This window comes from Carassius auratus, chromosome 34 (genome assembly GCF_003368295.1).
Source record: "Carassius auratus strain Wakin chromosome 34, ASM336829v1, whole genome shotgun sequence".
NCBI lineage: Eukaryota > Metazoa > Chordata > Actinopteri > Cypriniformes > Cyprinidae > Carassius > Carassius auratus.
In genome coordinates this window covers 27,054,246-27,076,980 of record NC_039276.1, presented here as the reverse complement: position 1 = coordinate 27,076,980, position 22,735 = coordinate 27,054,246, and the positions used below count along the sequence as shown (strand labels likewise).

Genomic DNA, 22,735 nt, shown 5'->3' with positions numbered 1-22,735 from the left:
AAAGAGAGATCAAGAGGAGACTTGCTGAGGTCAAACAAACAGTCATTCTTCAATTGATGCTCTTGTGGCAAATTGGACATGAACATCCTCACTCAAATTGAACTGTGAGCTTTTGGATCTGCAAAAGAGAATCAAAGTTGATTGACAGATACAAACACCCAGCACAGTCTCCATTGCATGTAGAGCGAAACACTGAGCTTCGTGAGATCTGACTCTCGTCGCGTTGAGTCTGCAAATAAAAGGTGGCGTGAGCCGAGGCTAATCTGCTCTATCAGAGAGCACTTCCCACTGGCACGGCCTCACACCACATTCTTCTCTCGCCGTGCTGCGCAGAAAGATAACCTTCCTGGAACCCCATCTCTCAGAAACTCTGATGCAATCAGGAAAGGGCTGACAGGTCTGCTTCCTGAAAATAACGCTTTTGCTGACTTCACATGATGTACAGTTGTACTGCAGTGTTCACGAGGTTACTTTTGAATAGCCCCAAACTTACGACAATCTCATGCTAATGTCCGTTGATTAGGGGTGTGCCGGTTTCAGAATTGGTGATGACGGTTATGACGCGAGTCAGATGTGACGGTTCATAACATAACCGTCGGGGGGGGGGGGGGGGTCCAAGTCAATTGGTTGTTCTTGGAGATAGCGGGTTAACTCCGTATCAGCGCCACTCTGATCGGTAAAGGGGCAGAGATTTCAGACCTCCGTTTATTAAGGAGATCTGTCACAAAACTCATCATTGCGCCAACGTTTTTTGAGCAAATTTCAAAGCCGCACCCGCCCGCCATCCGCTGATTGTTTTGCGGTCTATGGACGATGCAATGCTTTGCCGATGCGAGCCGCAAAAAAAAGCCATTGTCTGTTCTAGAAAGGATGCAGCAAAGATATTTAATGCTAATGTATGAGGCATAGGCCTACGCTGAGTTTCATTACGATGAAAATACATGCAATTGGTTGATGAAACATTTATTAAAATTAAGATAAAATTTGTTCAAAACGAAATTCATTTTTAAGAAAGGTTTTCTACAAAGCAAAATTTAATTTAAGTGGTAAATATCATGTCTGAGGATTTACAAAACTTCATTAAGTGGTAAAAACCATGTCTCCCGATATATTGCGCATCTTATGATCCTATCTAAAAAATGAAAATAATCTTTGATAAAAAATGTTTGTAAAAAATATTTTAATGACACGGTTTTGGCGGTTATAGAGCTCTGATGACGGTGTTCAACTATACCCGCCGGTCTCACGGTTATATACTAACCGTCACACCCCTACCGTTGATCAGTTTTTGTAGATTAGCAGCCTTTTTATGCAAAACGCCTAATATTCTTAAGGACCCATTAAGTCATGGCATCTGGATTTTCATCTTACAGTCACACGATCTTGAAAAGTGATGCAGCTTTTTAATGCAAAATGCCCTGCTTATGAATTTTTTAATAGTAAGCAAAATAAATGTTATGTCCAAGCAATCTTAAACAGGCCTAGATATATCTATGAAAGTTGCCCCTGTGGGCAAGATGTGTCACTGGCTTAACTAATAGTGCCCTTTATTATTTTCATATTTTCAGTTTCCATTTTAGTAACTTGTTATCTGCATTTGTCATTTTTATTACTTTATTACTTTATTACCTGACGTTATGCCGGTCTCTGTCCACTCCTCTTCTTCTCTCTGTAGAAAAGTTGGTAGCCTATCAGAGGGAGTTTCATTCCCTGAGGGAGCGTCTGCGTGTGGCGGAGCACCGAACCCTCCAGCGCTCCTCCGAGCTCAACGCCATCCTCGAGCAGTTCAGACGGGCCATCGCAGAAACCAACGGCAGCAAAGACGCTCTCTCCAACTTCTCAGGTTACTGGACGTTAACGTGGATGTATAGTTGTGTCATTGTCTTGCTGTTTTCTAATTATCAAGCTGTTTTTTTACCTACACGTTATTAAAGTGTGAAGCAGTGCCTGTTCACTTTTACACTTGCCTTGGTTCCGGAAGAATTTTTCCTATTCATTTTTCCCATAGGGATTAATAAAAATCCTCTAAGCCTTGAAGCAAAGCAACCCCACTAGGAGGTGAAACATAGCATTAAAAACTTTGAATCCAAAAATATTTGAAAATCAGACAAAAAAGCAAAGCCACTCACACACCCCAAGCCAAACATTAATTTTGAGCAAATATTGTTTAAGATTCCAGGGAACAGCTGTCCTGGACTTGATAATGCTGTTTTTTGATTTGCCTTTTTTGGATGATGCATTTAAACTCCTCCCACCTGCACATCTCACTTTTTTTTCATTTTATATAGTTTATGTATATTGTCACAGTGCTGAAGTGCCCTGGTTTCTTACAGACGAGACACAGAAGTTGCTGAAGGAGTTGGCTCACAGGAAGCCCCTCCATGTGCCAAATATCTACCACCATCTGCCTCACCTGCTCAACAATGAAGGCAGCCTGCACCCTGCTGTACAGGTGGGCCAGGGACGAACCGGAGGTGAGCATACTATTCATCAGCATGTCAAGCTCTCACAGTCGATCCTTATCAGACATCTGATAAACCGACTGAAATATCACTCTCTTCAGTCCAGAGCCGAAGTGTGAATGTCCTTTGAATATGACCGAACTCTCATTGATGGGTGAAAGGTGCTACTTTTCACTGTCCTTTGGCCAAGTTCACTAGACAATTGCAAATCACTGCCAAGGCCTTGTTAAGACTTTTGTTTTTCACCGTCCATTTGTCACATTTTCACCCAAACAGTGGGGTGTTGCGGTCTGCCGCATCCTTGCTTGTCATAGTGTTACAGGTCTGTTATCCACAGCTGTTACAGACCGGTCAGTGTGACGGGGATAAAGCTGCAGCCAGAGGCCCACTGACCTTTTGTGCACCCCTCACACACCCAAAACAGGGATAGGAACCACTCAACAACATTGTTTTAGGGGGTGGTGAAGTTGTGAAATCTTTTATTAACAATAATAATAATAATGCATTTTTGTTTTAAAATCAAAGCAGCAAACTAGAGTACTAGAGTTCTTTATCATATCATTATTGTTTAGCATTAAAAAAAGAGAAAAATATTTGTAAAATCTGATGGAAAAATAAGAATACATAAAATAGCAATTTATTTACAGTATTTAGCTACCATATTGGCCGATAAGAGGCTCATTTCTTCCGGTTTTAACATTTTGAACATCGTTGAACGTTATATATTCAATTTCTCCTCTCTTTAAACCCATTTGTTTACTTTCTTAACTATGCACTATTATGTGATTAGTTGCATTTTACCTGCAACCCTACCAGTAATTATGCATTTTGAGTTTTTAAAACATAAGTAAATTGGAACTGGACAGGAAACTGGATATTTTGTAAATGGACAACAGAAAATGTGATTTTTTTTTTCCATCTCAACAGATGAACAAACTTTGGGCAAACTTTATGCTTGTTTGGTTTTCTGTTTGATCTCTGCGTGAATAATAATGTGGTTAGTTTTTCTTCTTCTTCCCCTTCCACAACTGGTGCAGATGTACAATGATGTGCAAAACATGTTTGGTTCACGCTCGACCAATTAAAAACTATTTGAAGGAAGTGAGATTGAGTAAAAAGATAATAAGCGGAAATCTTGAAATATTTCTGCAGTATTTGATGTATCCATAAGATGACTAAAGCTTAACATGGTGGTTGTGATTGTAGAGACGTATACAGATATGTATACAAATGTAAACTTTTAAGAATCTCTTGATTATTAATGTGTATATTGTAAAGTCAGTGTCCTCTTCAATGTCTGTAGTGGTTGGCTGGGCATGTTTTCCTAGTGTAGCCAATCCACTAATCTGGCTAAAATACACAACCTAAGTCTGGAGCTGTCGTGCTCTTTTGTGGTGAGCTCTATTTTGTTCTTGTTTCTGTGGTTCATCGTACCACACTATACTGTATCAGGCAGTTTGTGGGTTAACGACAGAGGAGTTTAGTCAACGGCTAGCTGGCTTTATTACAACGACATCCTATGCTGGGACAGACTGCGGTAAATGACAACAATGATGTTAGAGAATGTTAAAAAAAAACTTTTTTATGTGAGTGACTCCTGTCACACGAGTATGTTGTTTTTCTGAGCGCATGGGAAAAACAGAGAGAACTAATTTTTGGAAAGTTGAAGCCCACCCATGCTCTACGCCCACCTCCTTCAAACCCACAGACGGACCTCTCCTGCTAGCTACAGTCTGTCTGTGGGCAAGACTTCTGGCTTGTGCCCGTGCCTGCGGTCCCTCTCTTATCATTGAGATTGTGGCTCAGAAGGCTATTTTTAGAGCATTAAATGGGGACATCATCTTCTGCCCAGACCCTAGAGACTGTGCACCATTTCTCACGCTCAACACCACCACCCCTGATCGATATCGACTTGAGTTTGCAAACAGTTGCTTGTTATGCAGTCTATGGAGAACTAAAATATTCATGACAACTGTATGAACGTTAACTAATGGTCTAATAATCATTATAAAAGCCAATGACAAAACAAGAAGGAAAGGAAAAAGGTTTTGAAAAATATTCATACCATTGTGTCATGAGGTGTAACTATGTATGTAAAAATTTCAAGTAAAAAAAAAAAAAAAAAAAAAAAAAAAAAATATATATATATATATATATATATAATGATTTATTAATATAGAAATATCATAAGTTTTGGCAAGTTGCACCAGTTTCTGGAGAGTCGCACCACATGCCATTTTACAAATAACCTTTTCTCATTACAAAAAGATACAGTGAAGCGATTTAGTTTCTTAGATTTTACCTTGTAGTTTTACCTTGTTTAGTATCTTTGCTATTTTATTAATAAGTCATGGGGCAGCACAGACAATAAGTTTCTGTTTGTGCACAGCGCAATTTGCAATCTCCAACCTCTCTTCCTCTCACTGTGTTTATGTTCAAGTGATGTGTGTGTGTGTGTGTGTGTGTGTGTGTGTGTGTTTGCATTTAACGGTTTTAATGTTTTATGTTTGTTCATGCTTAATTCACCACATTACTTTATTTTGGCCGACCATTTTTCCCAAGTATGCATTGAAGAAATATTAATGTTTTTAAAAGAAATAATAATGAAGCAGTATGCCAAACTCCTTAAGGTTTTTATTTTTTTTAGAGTTTCATTCTTGTCATTAGTATTTCCCCTTCATTATGAAATCAGGAACAATGTACCACCCTGATATCTAGCTTTAGAGTCTGTTTGGGCGTCACTAAACCTGCGAAGGCTGAAAACCCTTGATATACACCAATTAGCACGAGAGCTCTGAGAAGTTTGGGAGGGTTAGTTGAGAGACGCCCACACTAATAAAATGAAAATGTTCAACGATACAGGGTTTCAGTGAAAGCCCCTGCTGTCTCAAACACAGTAAGGCACTGTAACATCTCTAGAGACCGTCTGCGAATAAATCGGCTGTAGTTGAGTGGCTGTCTCAAAGAGAAGCATACAGACTCTGCTGAGGAGTAAAGAGAGAGCATTCTGGGAGAATGATGCAGCTCAGCGGCTCTTATGTAATCGAGCGCCTGAAGGCCAAACGCTACTTATGTGAAAGAGAAGAGGTGGTGTGGGAGAGAGGATGACTTGTGCTGAATGCACATTACCTTAAAAAGGTTTTTTTTTTTAATGTGCCACTTCTGTTTTTCTTTCTCTCAGGTGCTTTACCCCTCTGTCTGATAATCTTCCTCTCTTTAATGTGTTCTCTATCTCCCTCTCCCTCTCTTTGATCCTCAGTTTACTTTATCCCTTGCCCACATGGTGTTACCTCTCGAAACACTTTCTGGCTTGCAGTGCAAAACGAGGACATGTTTTACTATCTTGTTTACTGTTGATGAAGCGTGACAGAGCTTCTGTCAGTCTGTGACTCAAATCAGCTCTCATGCTTTTAATGCTAGACTTGTGAAAAGACAATGCAGAGATGGAGATGCATCTTAAAAAGTCAGTAATAATAGGGGAGAATGTTCTCATTCGAACCCAAAAGGTAAGTTTGATAACCTCTTGGCTAACAGCTAGTCTTAACTTAGTGGCTGTGTTTATGCAACTGGCTCCAGATTTGAGATATCTAGCCAGAATAATACAGCCACAGAACCTGTGTCTGATATTCATCTTGTATGACAGTCTCTAAACAAACCTAGTTCATGTTATTTAGAGTAGTTTGTCATCTGCCTGGTGATGACTGGATGGTGTGCTGATGAAATTCAGATAACGGGGCTGGAACTGAGGTTTTGTTCTCTATTCTGCGCAGTTTCCATCGTGATGGGCATCCCCACGGTGAAGCGGAAAGTAAAGTCATACCTGTCAGAGACGCTTCATTCACTCATCGATAAACTCTCGGCGGAGGAGAAGCTCGACTGCGTCATCATCGTGTTCGTGGGAGAGGTGAGCATTTTTCTCAGTGCTTTGAGAAATGTTTGCGTGTGAGGATTGTGGCTGGCTCTGACTTCCTGTTTGTGAAGTTTTTGTGAAGTTCAACTTGCCATGATGGAAATTACCGTGCCAGGCTCACACTCGAACACCGACTCAACCGGTGTGTCTCAACGAGTCGTTCTAATGGAGCCACGGACAACTGGGAAAAACAGTTTTAAGGGCATTTTGTTTTCTTTTTGTCCAGGCCTTTCCCCCTTAAGCTTCCTTTGCATGGGAATAATTTATGTTCTCGCAAGAAAACTCGAGGGAGATTGGAGTTCAGTGTAAGATCTGAGTTGTGAGACCGTCACCAGCTTTGTAGATGGCTGAACTTGTTTTGTTACCACCCGTTGAGGGGTGTGGGCGGTTCACGCTGAGAACAGGGGTCTCGATGCTTTTATTCTGCTGTCTGAACGATAGAGCAAGAGGAACAGACACGCAAACATACCTGTCAGCATCTGTGTCCCGCTTCATCTGTTGCAACAACTCCGTCTGTCTGACGAACACAGAGTGCGAGGGAAAAATAGTCAATCTTAAAGTAGAAAACGCAGGGTGATATTATGTAAAAATCTCTCTTTATTCACAGCTTTGTAAAGGTAATTTGCATTTGTTTTGAAATTGATTTAATGGGTTATTTTGGTGAACAGACATTGTTGGCAGCAGTATTTACCCACATATTTACCAAAATCTACACTGCTGTTTGTGGTCAACAAGATTTTTTTTAACGGAAATCAATATTTTCTGATCATCAAGAACGCGTTATAATGTTCGAAAGTGACAGTTAAGACATTTATAAAGTTACAGAAGATTTCTGTTTCAAGTATTTCTGTATAAATGTATTTCAAATAAATGCTGCCTTAATGAGCTCATTTCATAAACATAAACAAAATCTTACTTATTCCCAGACTTTAAAACCATAATCTATAAAATGGCAATCACTGTTTGTTACTGAGAAAAAACAACAACTTGATTTTATAATATACAAAGAGGCTTTTTAAAAAAATAATTCATTAAATTAAAATCCTTCTTATTGACTAATCAAAAAAGAGTGTATTTTAATAAACAGCCTAACATCTAACAGTAACACAGTGCTTCTATTCGTTAACCGTCTTGACATAATAAATGTAGTTATTTAGCTCAGGTTTGTGTGCAGTGCTTGTTTGTACCCGGTTTCGTGTCTGTTGGGTCTGGCTGATGTTTTTCGTCTGATCAGTCATCAGCTATTCTTGTGCTTTTCTTTGATTTAATTTGGAGTGCTTTAGGAAAGAGGGAACACCCAGTGCCATGTGCATCTAAAGACCCTTTAATGAGGCTCTTGTGTGTGTGTGTGTGTGTGACAGAGAGAGGATATCCCTTCCCACATCGCTCAATGCAGTTTTACAGATGGTGTAGGTAAAAAATATCAGTGAGAAAAGACAGTTCATCCTCCTTACCGAGATAACAAACAGCCCAGAGCAGAGTCAGTCCAGTTCCAGGATTTACTTTGTTACTGCACCTGTGTTTCTGCCGAGCCTGTGTGTGTGTGTGTGCTCCTAACCAGTGCTTTCTTTGCTTTCTGGCAGACGGACATAGATTATGTAAACAGTGTGGTTGCAGGCCTTGAAAAAGAGTAAGTACCGTTTTCTTTCGACACAAGTTGAACTCCCCCAAGATTAAATTTTGCCCATCAATGATCTCAATTGTATTAAAGCTAGCGGTTCAGACGCCTTGTTAACCCTTGTTCTTGACTGTCATTGTCCATCAGGTTCTACACAGAGCTGAATTCGGGGTTACTGGAGGTCATATCTCCCCCTGCCAGCTACTACCCAGACCTCGCCAACTTGAAAGAGACCTTTGGGGACTCGAAGGAGCGGGTGAAGTAAGTGAAGTACAGCAGCTACATGCATTTACTAACACACTAATAGACTGTGGGGAAGGACATACTTCTGGATATATAGTAAAACAGTTGCCTTGTTGCGTACCGTGAACGTCAGCATATAGAAACATTTATTACCTAAATCTAATATATTACCTTAAAATCTTTACAAACTTTTGCTGTCAATATTCTTTCTAAAAAAAAAAAATTGTATGTGCATGCTTCATCGAAAATTGGCATTTTTTTGCCATACTGTACTCAGTGTACTTTGATTTGAAACAATATTGCATACTTCATATGAAAGAAAGTATAATAGTATGCAGCAGTGTAGTCAAGAATTAGACACACCCACTTATTATTACCGTTTTCCATATTTAAAGATATTAGCCATCAAAACTGTGGAATTGTGTATTTGTGTTTTATGCATAATTCATATAAAATGTATACAAAAAGACAGCATGTTATTTCTCTACAAAACTAATCCAAAGTATTTAATTTCGAGTGTTTGTCAGGTGGTGTGTAGGTGTGTTGACTGCGCTCTGTCATATGGTGCTTCTGGCTGTTGCGTGCACGTGACAGTATTATTTATAAAGATGCTCATAGAGACTTCTGCGGCGAGGATGAAGTGAAGTTTTGATTTGCCCGGATCTGATATTTCAGAGCTGATCTACTGTCACAAATGTGATTAGAGAGAGAGAAGTCAGTCAGATTTTCTGGAGAGAAAGACCGAGCGAGAGGCAGATTTGTTGTGAGACAGGAAGCCACTAAAATCAAGGTCAAAGACATCAACTCCTTCATTCCTTCCTTCCTCCTCTCTCTCTCTCTCTCTCTCTCTCTGTCCTGAAAGGACTCCTCTTCTCATCTCCTGCTCTCCCTAAATCTTTCATCCACAGCTGTCTCCATGTAATCTCAATCACTCTGGGCATCTCTTTGTTTCACTGCCTCTTAAGTCTTGTGGTGTCATGCTCTCTCTTTCATAACTGTGATTCTGAAATCAGAAATTGATTATGCCAATGCCGAATATTATTATATTATACCACTGAGATCTTCAATAGCAGTTGATATGCTGTTCTAGTCAAGTCAAGTCAAGTCACTATTATTTATATAGCGCTTTAAACAAAATACATTGCGTCAAAGCAACTGAACAACATTCATTTGGAAAACAGTGTGTCAATAATGCAGAATGATAGTTAAAGGCAGTTCATCATTGTGATGTCATCTCTGTTCAGTTAAATAGTGTCTGTGCATCTCTGTTTCTGTTTTCCGTCGTCAACAGGCCAGTTGAACCTAGGCTTTTAGGCTCCTGGACATCTCCCTTTTTTAACAAATGTATGATGTGCTGTATTTGTGTTTCTTTGTAGATGGAGGACCAAGCAGAACTTGGACTATTCCTTTCTAATGATGTATGCCGTGAACAAAGGGGTCTATTATGTCCAGGTAATCAAATCACCAAGTGTAAAGGTGAAGTGTGTAATGTCTGCACAACAGAATCACAAATCGAAAAACACTCCCCTGTCTGCTATTGGTCGGCAAACTCACACCATTGTTTGAGAGAGCGTGGCTGTCTCAGGATGGGCAGGATGCATATAGAAACAGAGCAATGTTTTCAAAGCTTCATATTGGGTAAAGCAACCTATGGTTTACTTACAGCTGTTTCTGCATAAACAAGCGGAAAACTGTAGAAAGCATTTTAACTATTTGCAAACTAATGTCTATTAACAGCATTTGAGGCATGCTGTGAATTGCCACCAAATTATATAATCATTTTCGTTAATTGAAATAAAGCAGATATAAAACAATATATAAATATTAAACACTTCTAGTGGACATTGTACTATTTTTGTTTAGAGTTCAGAACAGTGTGATCTTAAATGATGATATTCCTCAATTTGAAGTACATTATTATAAACGCAGGTTTCTTTTACTAATGCACGCTGGAGTGCTAATCAAAACTCTTGTCTTTGCTAACCGACAGCATATTAAACATAGACATGAAGCTGAGCAGTTGAGACCAGTGTTAAACTTAAAGTGTTGATGAAATATCTTTTGATTGAATTATTCGCTAACAGTCAGCTTCCCAAACGCTGCATATATTTCAGCGTAGGTTTCTAGTCCCCGCTGCATTCTCCTCGGTTCAGACAGACATAGCTCATGGATCTGGATGTAAACTGAAGACACACTTTGGCTCTGTAGCGATTGTCATGGGAATGTGACTTTGTGGTTGTGGGATTTCTGTTTTTATGAAGTTATAATTATTTTAAAGCGGCAGAACATTCAACCTGACCCCGAACAAACAAACACGAAAACCATGGCATGATGAAAACCTCTGCCGACCAGTTACTTATGCAGTGAGCAAGATATCAGCTGTATGTGTATCTGAGTCATATAAATACCATACATTAATACATGCTTTTTTATATTTATATTAAATATTTATGCAATATCACACATGAGAGCTTGTCTCTTAACATCATACTTGTGATGAGAGGCTGATGAGATGCTCTTCCTACTTTTTCAGTTGAAAAGCTTTATTTTCATTTATTACATTTACCTTACCTTTCGAATGTTTGGGATTAGTAAGATTTTACATTTTGAAAGAAGCTAATACTAGCAGTAAAAAGTGCCACTATGATCAAAAGTGACAGTAGAGATATTTCTATATGAATAAATGCTATTTTGAACTTTCTGTTTGTCAAAAAATAATTTATCAGCACAGATAATATTTGTATAGAGTGATAGATCATAGACTGATTTCTGAAGATCATGTGACACTGAAGACTGGAGTAATGATGCTGAACATTCAGCGGAGCATCACAGGAATAAATGACTTTTTAACATTATATGAAATAAATGGTAAAGTTATTTTAGATTGTAATACTTGACAATTTTAATGCATTCATTGTGTGCAAACAAGACTTATTTTTTAAAAGCATAAAAAAAACTGTACTGACCCCAAACTTTTGAACAATAGCATGTTTTGTGTGTATTAACCCTTTCTAATCTTAACCATGTTTTCCAAAGAAAAAAAAAGCATCCCGTATTAATGTTAAATGGCTTTCTCAGTCTCACGTGCTTCTTTCATGTCTCTGTGGTGGACTGTACTGAATGTTTTCATACATTTTTTGTGTGTTTTTGCTTTCATTTTTTCTTTGCTGTGTCAATAATCTCTCTAGTGTCTCCATGTCTTTGTGCTCTCAATACACGCTGTGCTCTCTTAGGAGAGGGGAAAGGTATTGCTTTCATGTTTTTTTGGAACTCAAGTTACTCAAGGTTATAGGACAACATGCTTTAACTTCGGCCCTGTCCCAAATGGCACACTTGACGTGCATCTGCGGTCTTGTGGACGCCGCGTGTCCATGAAGTCCATGAGACGGTGGGGTGTCCCATTTGTCATTTTAGCTTACGGAAGGGTGCTCGTGAACACCTCCTTTACTTCTGCTGAGCCCACACTGAGGCCTAGACTCCTACCCGACAGTCAAAGCTGCATTACATCACGAAAGTGTGGACTCAGAGGAGGACAGCGAGGGCTTAGGGTGTGATTTGGGACAGGGCCTTAGTGTTTGTCTGTGCTTCTGTTAGTGGCAAGAGTGTGAAGGTTTTTTCCTCCAGGTTGATTGCTAGTTAGATGTGATATTTTTAGTAGGTGCAGCTCGTGTCAAAGCAGATCTTGTTTATGAGCTCTTGTGTATGTTTCATAACTGTTTCCTGTCGTTCTAACAGTTGGAGGATGACATCGTTGCCAAACCCAACTATTTTGCAACCATGAAAAACTTTGCTGTTCAACTCGCCTCAGAGGACTGGATGATCCTTGAGTTTTCACAGCTGGGCTTCATTGGTGTGACTACTATATTTTGAATATCTTTATTTTAAAATATATTGTCATCATTTCCTCATCTTCATTTCGAACTGTATGACTTTAGTGCTATTTTCAATGTGTGTGTGTGTGTGTGTGTGTGTGTCTGATCATGTGACACTGAAGACTGGAGTAATGATGCTGCTTTGGATCACAGGAATAAATTACATTTGGATATATATATATATTTTACAACACTACAGTTTTTACAGTATTTATATAAAATAAACACAGCCTTAGTTAGAATAAGAAACTTCTTTCAAAAACATTTTTAAAAATCTTATACAACTCCTAAAGTCTTTTTTAAATTAATGCATTATTATTACAATTTGTTATTTTTTTTGTCACTCTTAGGTAAGATGTTCCAAGCCCCAGATCTAAATCTGATTGTGGAGTTTATCTTCATGTTTTATAAGGAGAAGCCCATTGATTGGCTGCTGGATCACATTCTCTGGGTCAAAGTGTGCAACCCAGAGAAAGATGGCGTAAGTTAATACTCTCTGTCTGCAAGTGTGTTTCTGTGACCCTGATCTCTCCTCTCCTCAGCAGAACAGGAACTTGTTTTTTTTAGATCGTTCTTTCTCTCTACAAATACACACGGCATGTCTCTATTTGCATCTCTTTATTTTTAACTCTATTTGTATTACATCATTCTCACAGTCTAACTTGGCTTCATCATTCTTTTTCTTTGCAGAAGCACTGTGAGAGACAGAAGTCGAGCCTGCGCATTCGTTTCAGGCCCTCTTTGTTCCAGCACGTAGGCCTACACTCCTCCCTTGCTGGGAAAATCCAGAAACTCACGGTAACTCTTATTTCACGAGTTATTTCATCCATCTTGGGTGACCTAACCAGCTAAATTTAAACCGTTTGACAAGCAAGGCCTTAATTTGTTATTCAGGACACAGTATTGTTTACACTACAGATGTAGTTTTAGTGAATGATGGAGCCCGGTTAAACCTGTAATCACGCCACCTGAGATGGATGTTATTACTGGCTTTTCATGACCTAGCACAACTGTCACAAAAGTCATGATTCTCTTCCCTACAAACTTGCTTTGACTTCCTGTCATCTTGTCTTTCTCCTGTATCCTGTTTTCTTGTACCCAAGTGTTTTCTTATCTTGAACAGCTGACCTTTTACCCAATTTCGCTTGCTGTTTTTACGGTTAAGGACTGTTATAAATCAGTCCGGCCATCAGCTGCACTTCCTGTTAACTTTGTATTGTGCTCTGTCAGGATAAAGACTTCCTGAAACCCCTGCTGCATAAGATTCACGTGAACCCGCCGGCGGAGGTGTCCACCTCTTTAAAAGTGTATCAAGGTCATACACTGGAGAAGACGTACATGGGCGAGGACTTTTTCTGGGCCATTACTCCAATGGCTGGAGACTACGTCCTGTTCAAGTTTGATCGGCCCGTCAACATAGAAAGGTCAGTCTGTCTCTGGACGACTGTGAGAGATACACACACACACACACACACACACTCTTTCTCTCACAGGGATCGACTGTAATGATGGTGCGATGACCTAGAACCAGCGGGAGAGAGGTTAAGGACATTTAAGGAACCATTATTGCATTTATCCACATTTATTTAATACACTATTCACATGCAGATGCACACCCCCACATGACCCTCTCCTGAAAGTGATGTTCGCTGTGATCGGGAGACATCACCCGCACATCTCACTGTCTCACAGGGGAGTAGAGGTGGCTAATGAGGAGCTTCTAAAATAAGACACTGCAACCAAAAACCTCTGGAGGAAGAGGAAGACAGAGGGATGGGATTGAGAAAACAATGTTGAGCAGATACACAACTATAGGAGAACTCTATGTTCTGACTTTTTTTTTTTTTTTTTTTGCACGCCCAATCTGGGTCAGGTGGTTAGGATTTTTGGTTGCCCTGCCAGAACGACCTGTATTTTTAGCAACATATCTGTGTGCTTGTCAGAAAATATATTTTTAGAATTTTGTGAAGCTTTTTTTTTTAACAAGGAATATAAATAATAAAACCTATTTTAGAAATCTAAATCTTTCGTAAAAATAATTTCAGAAATTTCAACATATTTCTAATGCTTTTATCTTATCTTTTTTTTGTCGTCAACAACTCATCTTCAGTATTTCAGCCAACTAGATATTAGGTTAGTGACATATCTAAATGCACAGAATTCATAACCATGCTGTTAAAGGTGTTGTCATTCACTCACCCTCATGTGATTCCGAACCTACAGTATTGTTCCTCTGAATAACATACAAGATATTTTGAAGAATGATTTGACTGGTTTTGCTCATACAGTGAGGATATCTGTATTTGATGATGACATCATCACAAGGGCTACCGGGTTCCTGTCTTGCAAGCATTTTTCAAAACATATTTTATAGTGTGTTTCGCACAGAGCCGTTGAGAGAGAGAGAGAGAGAGAGTTGCCACATGCTTTGATCTCATGCGGTCACATGGTCACACGAAATAGGATGCCTATGTGAGTGTTGCAACTCTGTTTCTCAACGCCGCTGGTTCCACAGAACAAAATTCATACAGTTTTAAAATAACATAAGGGTGAATAATTGATGACAAAATGTGTTTCTTTGTTTCTTTTATTTTTTTTGGTCAACTGTCTCTAATTTCAGTACAATAAAAGTATTACGGTTTCTGTAAAAGCCTCACAACTGCTGAAAATGTAGCTTTGCATCACAGGAATAAATTACATTTGAACATAGATTAAAATACAAAATGGTTATTTTAAATAGTAATAATATTTCACAATTTTACTGTTACTTTTTTTTGATGTATTATGCCCCAAACTCTTACACCTGTCCTGGTACGATAGACCACCCTTATGGCTGATGCTGTTAGTGAATACGAAAGACAGAGAGATGAGGGTCATTTCGGAAATAGATGTGGACATACAGTCATGCTGCTTGCCCATTCATTTTCTTTGTCTAACAGAGACCTGTTCAAAGTGTTTCTGTGAGAAGAAACAGTGCTGATAAAGACGAAGGATCAATTTACTAACGTGTGACTGGATTTAATTAGCAGCTCAAGTATGGGCCTATTTAGAAACCCCTCACCTGTGTGTGTTCGGCTAGACTCAGTCTTCACAAGTTCTTGTCCATGTTGTTTGTACATGCGTGTTCTCGAATATTCATGAGTTTGTGCCTGTTCATGCATATTCATTAACAATCGGCCTTTGATTGACAGGTTCCTTTTTCGCAGTGGAAACCAGGAGCACCCAGGAGACAAAATCGAGAACACTACTGTCGAGTTCCTGCCCTTCTCGGTAAATGAAAAAAAAACACATTCTCAATTAGATCTATACGGTTTCCTCTAAATGTCCCAACAAGCCCCAGGGTGACAGGTTTGTGAGAGTCTCAGCGCAGCTTGACAGGAATATCTGGCGTAGGTCTCGGGTGTACGCTGCCACCAGAGCTAATTTGAGTCAACGGCAGGTTGAGCTTCTGTGGTAATGAGGCTGTGTACAGAGCTCTAAACGCCTCCGAATGGGCTTTGATGTTTGCTCTTGCAGATGTTCCTTGAATACATGAGGCTGCTCGTGCATCTGAGTTTGTGTCAATGGGTTTGTGAGCTTAGGTTTGCTGCTTATTTTATCATTGAATACAATCGTTGTCTAACACTGATAGAATAGTGCAAGGACCTTTCAGACAGGCTCTTGAAGTGCTTCTTAATGAGGACGTTCTGTCTCACAGGATGCTGGATTGAAGACCAAAGAGAAGTACAAACGAACAGAAGATCGGTTCTATAAGCTTGGTGAGTTATTAGCAGTTTTGCACTTGAAGCAAATGATTGTTGTGCCTTCCTCACAAATAGATGAACCCAGTGCACGGTGTGCTCTTTATAACAGCGATGGCACTTATTTAGCAAATGCTCAGCACATTGCTCTTCCTGCCTGAAAAAGTATTCACTTATATATATATTTATTCAGACCCTATGTTTCTAACGTTGCTCTTGAATTTTAACTTGTGTGTCTGCCAAATAACTGAATGCAAAATTACTATCACTTCTGGTCTCCCCTTTTAGAGTTGAAATATTTTGTCTGTCCTTTGTGCCTGTGTTCAGCTCAGTTTGAGAAAGGAGTGGCAGAGGGGACGGTTGACCCGGTCTTCAACCCCGTGGCGGCTGTTCGTCTGACGGTCCAGAAGGACTCCGCCGTGTGGGCCATTATTAGCGAGGTCTGCTTGCTGCCTTTGGTTTAGGCGCGTCTAGGGCTGGACAGTAGCACAGTATACAGAAGTAGGGATTGTGCTATGCTCTTACTGTTGTAGTGGTCGACTGATATTGTTTTTTTTGGGGGTTTTTTGACAGCCAATGTCGATACCGATATCTTGGAAATCAATCAATTTATATCAATTGGGAAGTTTGTGTGCATTGAGAATCATATTTTTCAAATAAAACCTTAACCCTCATTTAACATACAGCACACAGTGAAAACGACATGAATATGACAGTGGGTAAATGCATAAAGCAGTCAACCACTAATTATTATATTAGTCATTAGTTTAGTTTCTTTATGCAATGATCCCAGACTTATATCTTTATGAACAATCTTAAAATATATAAAATAAATGCCTTTAATAAGTAGCTTTAATACATTTAGATTAATTAGATGCCTTTAATAAAGAAATACCTTTAACTTGTAAAGTATTTATTTCTGGGGTTATTCATAAATTGACAATATCATGTGATTATTTGAAACATAACCCCCCAACTATTAACTATTACAACAACTATATTGTTATATACACCACTCCTGAGATATGAAATGACTCTTGAGTTTTGTTAATACTGTCGAACCCTAGACCAATCCCGTGCTCTCCCTCTTCATGCCTGTGCTGTGAATCATTTGGATCACATCTACAGTTACTAAATATCTTATAAACCTTTTTCAACAAAGCATCATGCCCTATATCATACCCCTTCTGTGTTTGCACTGTTTGTCATCACCAGCCATAAAAGACAACGGCGTCTGGCACACGAGGACATTATGATGTGGACATCTCATATGTCCGAAATCACAACACAGTTGACTGGGCAATAAAAGAGTTGCTTGAAACGAGACGCGTTGCAATATGTTGTTGTTTTTGGTGATGTGCATAGATGATGTTGTTTGGTGTGTCTTGTCAGATCCATATCAAGAGGATACCTGGGTAACGGCCTGAAAGTCTCCAGTGGTCTGGTGCTGCTGGCATCTACAGCGGATCGAGTGACCCTCACATTACCAGAGCGCGTGGAGGAACCCTGGCTTCGTGCTTCACCTCTTAAACTTTACTTTTTCCTCTCTTTTCTTTTTCTTCTCGTCTCCCTCTGGTAGTTTTGACATTGTTTCTTCTCTTCTACTTGCCTTGGCCTCTTTCGTCAGACTTTATTTGACCTTTTACTATTCCCTGAATTCTGTTGTGTGAACATGACTACTACTGTACAGGAAAGCAAGCAAGCCAACACTTTTTGACAGAATGTTTCCAGACACTAAATCTGTGTGGTGAAGAATTGCAATCATGGCTGTCGATAAAGCTTGGAGTTCAGGATTCAAAGCTGCACCGATGCTGGATAATAAGAAGATTGTCCTCAGCGCTCTGCCGTCGTGGACCGTAACTGACCATACACTTTGGGTCAGATAAACACGGCTGGAGATGAACGTGGGATGAAAGAAATGGTTTTTTAGGGTTTGATGCCGTTGGTGTTCAATACTCTGTTCAGAACATGTGGAGACCAGTTTATTATTTAATTGACTGCTTTGCCAAAATCTAAAAACAGCATATCTTTGGGCGTCCACTTGGTCTACAGAAGTGGCTTTTCTTCCTCTGTGTTGGTTTATTCAAAGAAATCAATCATGGCTTTTAATCCGAAGGTTTTTAATTGCTGTTATTATTATTATTATTATTATGATAATGACGATCTATGAAGGTGAATTAATTTATTTGAAATAAATCTTTAATTTGTACAAAAGGTAAATGCTTTTATTTTATATTCTTTGGCAGTTTCTGATGTGGTAGAGTGGTATTGTTTGTATCTTTGTGTAGTTGAGAGGGGTGCAGGGCCGCCCACCTCTGTGCCTTCACATCCAGCGTCCCAGTTTGGGGCCTGGTAAAGGACTGCCTTGTGCCCTGCGTCCAAACACTTCAATCGTACAATCAGATAGTCTGTTAGATGCCTGATTCAAGAGAGACGCTCACGTTTAGAGCATGGCATGTTCATATTTATGTTTCAGAATCTTTCGTTGTTCATCTCAAACAGTCGGCTTTCTTCACGTCAGTCTGACAAGTTCGTCTTTCTATGCTGTATCACAAGTGTCTGAATGTTCAGTGAGGCATGATGAAGTCCAGATGCAATCTGCTGGGTTTTTCTGCACAGAATTAATTCAAATGTGGTGATTAATGAAGCTGAGGGGACTTCGTATCTGAAAGCACAATCTACGGAGACCCTGAATGGACATGGAGATGAGCTGACCCTTTAAAAACTGAATTATATTTCGGTGTTTTTGATTCTCTCACTAAATGTTCACATTTCACCAACAAACTTTGGGTTTGCAGAAATGTTTTGCATCTCCTGACAAACTATATGTTTGCTCTAAAAGCTTTTGTGATGGAAATATACGTTAGGACCAACAACTATATTTCAGTACTTTGCGAGAGAACGCAAAAGTTTAGCTAGATAATGAAAAAGTTTTGTGAGCGAATTCAATTTTTGGGACTAAAACACAGTACTTTTTGTAAATGTTTTGTGAGCGAACACCAATTTTATTGGGGGAATGTAACATTTATGCAATTTAACAAGCAAATTCAAAAACATTGAAATATATATATATATATATATATATATATATATATATATATCTTTTTTTTCATCACCTTGTCCACTTGACTCAATCAAATAAGTCACAATATGTAAAAATGCACAGAACTTGACAGGCGTTTAAAGCTTTCTGTGGAGTTCTGCAGATGCAGATTCTGTGTGGACCTGGTCAGGAGCAAAATATTTGCAGAACCACAGATTTATAATGGAAATGGAATAGAATTTAAGGCCCGTTCACACCAAGCATGATAACAATCAAGATATCGCTCTAAAAATCACTCTCAATATTAAAGAATAGCAGAGTCCACTGTTATCATTTTTAGAACCATTTTTTCCCAGTTGATAAACGTTACAAACATTGACAGCCAATCAGAATGATGATGTTCGCTGGTGTGCACACTAATATCCTTATCTTTATAGTTCTCGTTCTTGGTGTGAACAGGGCTTCACAGCTATTTTTCAGTAGTGTGAAGTGTGTGTGTGCTGGTTTTGACACCTGGATTCATGACACTGTACCTTTATCATATTACAGGGACTGGAAGCTGAGGTAACTGCTGTACAGATTCCCAAAGTGCTCTCATCTCATGTGATTGTAAATATAAGATGGAAGTTTTAGTTCAGTCGGACATCATGTGTCCTTGTGTTTTCCTTGATGCTGAAGTTTCAGAGCATATCCTTTATACATGCATACACCTTCATTTTAGTGACTACTTGAGCAGTGTGTGTTTTTAATAGAAAGCCAAAATACTGTCATAACCATTTGTTTACAGTTCGTTTCTGATCTCTCCTGAGACACCACAGTGGAGTGGTTTTCAGTGTTTTGTCGAACTTATGCCTTTTTAGTCAGGTTTGTGCTCAATGATCTGTTTCCTCGCCTGTTTTAGCACTGAAAGATGGATTGTTACCTCTTGTTAAACTCTCATGGGCCGGTTTCCCATCGGGGATCAGTGCATGTCCCTCTTGAAGCCCACTCTTCAGTCTTACATTGAGATGAATCGGACATGAAATGTGTGGTGCATTCTTGACGTTCATGTGCCTTCATCTGTCTTTCTCCAGCTCTGACATTGATTTGAATAAACTGTTCCAAAATAAGCCTTTGACATAATTCATCATTTTATGTTTCTGTCGTGTTTCCCTCATTGCGCATGTAATATTTTCCTGTTTTGAAGAGGCATGTTGTTATGTGACGTCATCAAAGAGTGATGTATGTATGAATTATGCCGTTTTAGGACCTAAACAATATTTTCCTCTCGTCTTATAGAAAAATGGGTCTAAATTTAGGACTTACCCCACAAATAAAGACATTTATGATATGTATTTGTCAGTACTAATACAATGAATGCATTTTAAATACACAATAACCAGATTTATATATTTATGATCAGTCAGTTTGTTTCGATATGTTATATTTTAACTGAATATGCTTTGTCCACAGGTATTTCTATTATAGTTATACATGTTTACTGGATAAATTTAATTGCTTTTACAATTAACAGATTCTGAGCAATCTGAAAAAATGCATTTTGAAATTATTTAAATAAAATCAAATAAATGAATTTTAATAAAGTAATCTATGCCTTGATTTTTTCTCATTTCACTTTTTTTTTTTTTTTTTAAGATATATCTGAGAAGTATGCATCACATTAAGTTCATTAATCGGTTTGTTAAAATGCCATTCAATTACATAAAACTTAAATTTAGACCTAAATATTTTTTAGTGCACAGTTGTATATTAAATCTGGAATGGGAAAATCAAACAAATTTGCAAACAAAATGCTCAACTCAACCAACATGTTCAGAGTAATTGTTTAGACTCTTTTGTCTTACAGTACAGTTTTTTAATCATTTTCCCTGAAAATGCTGTTTCTTTAAACTAACTTCCACAATTTTCTAGGTGCCAACGTAAACGTCAAACGCATTATTTTAGTGCCATCTTCTGGTCAATATAAATGCCTCACACTTCTAACCAATTGAACATTTGCGAACTACAGTTCCCACAATGCACCTCCGTTCTACTTCCTTAAATACGTCATACGTAACATGGCCGCTGTCATTAAAATGTCGCATTTGACTCTCCTGTAGGCTAGCTGTTGTGTTACATTTGCCTCCTCATCCCATATTTTCGTTTAAACCCTCTCGGATGAAAGCTCTACAGAATGCCCAAGTATTACGAGGATAAAGAGGACGACGGCCGCGCCTGCGCTGGACTGAGAGAAGATTTCAAAGCCTGTCTCCTTCAGCATGACTGTGTAGCGAAGGTAACATCAAGTATTGCCTTCAGCCGGACAGATATATCATTCCTCTGATTAATTGATTGTTGTTGTCAGTGACAGTGAGAACAGCGAGTTTAACCAGAGCATATTTCTGATGCATGGTGTGCTACAAAAGCCGTTTGATCCATATGCCTTAAAGGTGCTGTAGGGAACTTTTGTAAAAAAATATTTTTTTACATATTTGTTAAACCTGTCATTATGTCCTGACAGTAGAATATGAGACAGATAATCTGTGAAAAATTATCCCAGTGTCCTATTGCCATTTGCAGAAACTCCATCACTCCCGGTAAAAAATAACCAATCAGAGCTGCGGTCCGTAACTTTGTCTGTGTTCAAAATGTAGAAAAATTTATATAATAAGCGAGTACACCATGAATCCATTTTCCAAACCGTGTTTTTAGCTTGTCCTGAATGACTAGGGTGCACCTATAATAAGTGTTTATATTCAGACTATTTTAGATTGCTTCGGGGATACCACGGCGGAGTAACCCAGTACCTGTGTGATTCTTCATAGACATAAACAGAGAGAAGTAGTTCCGGCAACAATGTTCTGAAGTTCTGTTTATTAACCGCTAGAGCGTCAAAAGTTCCCTACCGCAGCTCTAATGTCTAATAATGATGGTCTCTGTTTGTGTCTCAGGAGGGTAAGAAGCCCAGTGAGTGTCTGAAGGAAGGACATTGCAAAGGCTTGCATGTGGCTTTCTTTGAGTGCAAGAGATCCATGGTCAGTACTGTTTAATTATGCACAATTTCTTATAAAAAAATAAAATTTATTAGATTCTGATTAATGTACTGTTGAGACTGGGAAAACAACCTCTCAGCTAAAAGAAGTAAACCTGTCAGTTAAAATTAAAGACGTAAATTTATAAGAGTCCAAAATCATATATATATATATATATAATTCAAATATATGAGTTGTGTACAAACATTAAAAATGTTTTTGTATGTGAGCATTTAAAATGTGATCAACTTAACATTATATGTTTCTCTCATTCAGTGTTCAAATTATAACATTTTGACATAAATCTTAAAACTATTAATCTTTTTTTTTTCAACTAACTTTTATTTGAAGTTACATTTTCTTTATTATTATGGTTTAAGGTGGTTTTTATGGTAACTTTGGACCTGTGTGCCACTGCCTTCAGTCTAATTTAGTCTAATTTAATTCAGTTTTGTGTAGCTCTGTCTCAAACCAAAGTGCACATGTTAACGAGTCAGAATGTCTTTACTGTATAATAAAAGCCCTTTCCTTCTCCTTTAATTACAGTTGGACACCCGATCTCGATTCCGAGGCAGAAAGGGATACTGAATAATGCCTTTAATGTGAATAACATGTTTTGTATCAAGATGTCAATACGTGATCTCAAATGTGTAAATGTTATGCTTTTTAAGCAAATTTGTCTCGTGGAACTCGGTTGTCATTGATTCATGATGCTCATTTGGGAACATGATGAACTGCATCAACACCAGAAATCATCAAATAAAACAGATTTCCAGTTCTGAACGACTGCTCATAAAATCACTGGATCCACAAAAGATAACTATTCAAAACATTGG

The 22,735-nt window shown here is 38.6% G+C and overlaps 2 protein-coding genes across 2 annotated transcripts in view; both read left to right on the top strand.

Annotated features, from left to right (window-relative positions):
* LOC113053666 (alpha-1,3-mannosyl-glycoprotein 4-beta-N-acetylglucosaminyltransferase A) overlaps positions 1-19,997 on the top strand; it is a 32,001-nt gene extending 12,004 nt beyond the window's left edge. The window contains exons 3-16 of the mRNA XM_026218849.1: positions 1,676-1,843; positions 2,334-2,474; positions 6,233-6,366; positions 7,956-8,002; positions 8,138-8,251; positions 9,610-9,685; positions 11,969-12,083; positions 12,456-12,586; positions 12,796-12,903; positions 13,336-13,529; positions 15,297-15,375; positions 15,803-15,863; positions 16,173-16,285; positions 17,238-19,997. Of these exons, the coding sequence (XP_026074634.1) occupies positions 1,676-1,843; positions 2,334-2,474; positions 6,233-6,366; positions 7,956-8,002; positions 8,138-8,251; positions 9,610-9,685; positions 11,969-12,083; positions 12,456-12,586; positions 12,796-12,903; positions 13,336-13,529; positions 15,297-15,375; positions 15,803-15,863; positions 16,173-16,285; positions 17,238-17,264 (1,508 nt within the window). The 3' untranslated portion in view covers positions 17,265-19,997. The remainder of the gene's footprint in view (positions 1-1,675; positions 1,844-2,333; positions 2,475-6,232; positions 6,367-7,955; positions 8,003-8,137; positions 8,252-9,609; positions 9,686-11,968; positions 12,084-12,455; positions 12,587-12,795; positions 12,904-13,335; positions 13,530-15,296; positions 15,376-15,802; positions 15,864-16,172; positions 16,286-17,237) is intronic.
* Positions 19,998-20,925: 928 nt separating this feature from the next.
* On the top strand, positions 20,926-22,682 carry coa5 (cytochrome C oxidase assembly factor 5). Its single transcript, XM_026218848.1, has 3 exons — positions 20,926-21,163; positions 21,819-21,902; positions 22,446-22,682. Exons 1-3 carry the CDS (start codon positions 21,062-21,064, stop codon positions 22,485-22,487), a joined length of 228 nt encoding a protein of 75 aa, XP_026074633.1. The 5' UTR covers positions 20,926-21,061; the 3' UTR covers positions 22,488-22,682.
* Positions 22,683-22,735: the final 53 nt, after the last annotated feature.

Excerpts from the sequence above, each read along its gene's own strand:
- coa5 (XM_026218848.1), top strand. The coding sequence starts at position 21,062 with ATGCCCAAGTATTACGAGGATAAAGAGGACGACGGCCGCGCCTGCGCT. Across the intron at positions 21,164-21,818 it reads AGCATGACTGTGTAGCGAAG|GAGGGTAAGAAGCCCAGTGA; the intron begins GTAACATCAAGT and ends TTTGTGTCTCAG. Across the intron at positions 21,903-22,445 it reads TTGAGTGCAAGAGATCCATG|TTGGACACCCGATCTCGATT; the intron begins GTCAGTACTGTT and ends CTTTAATTACAG.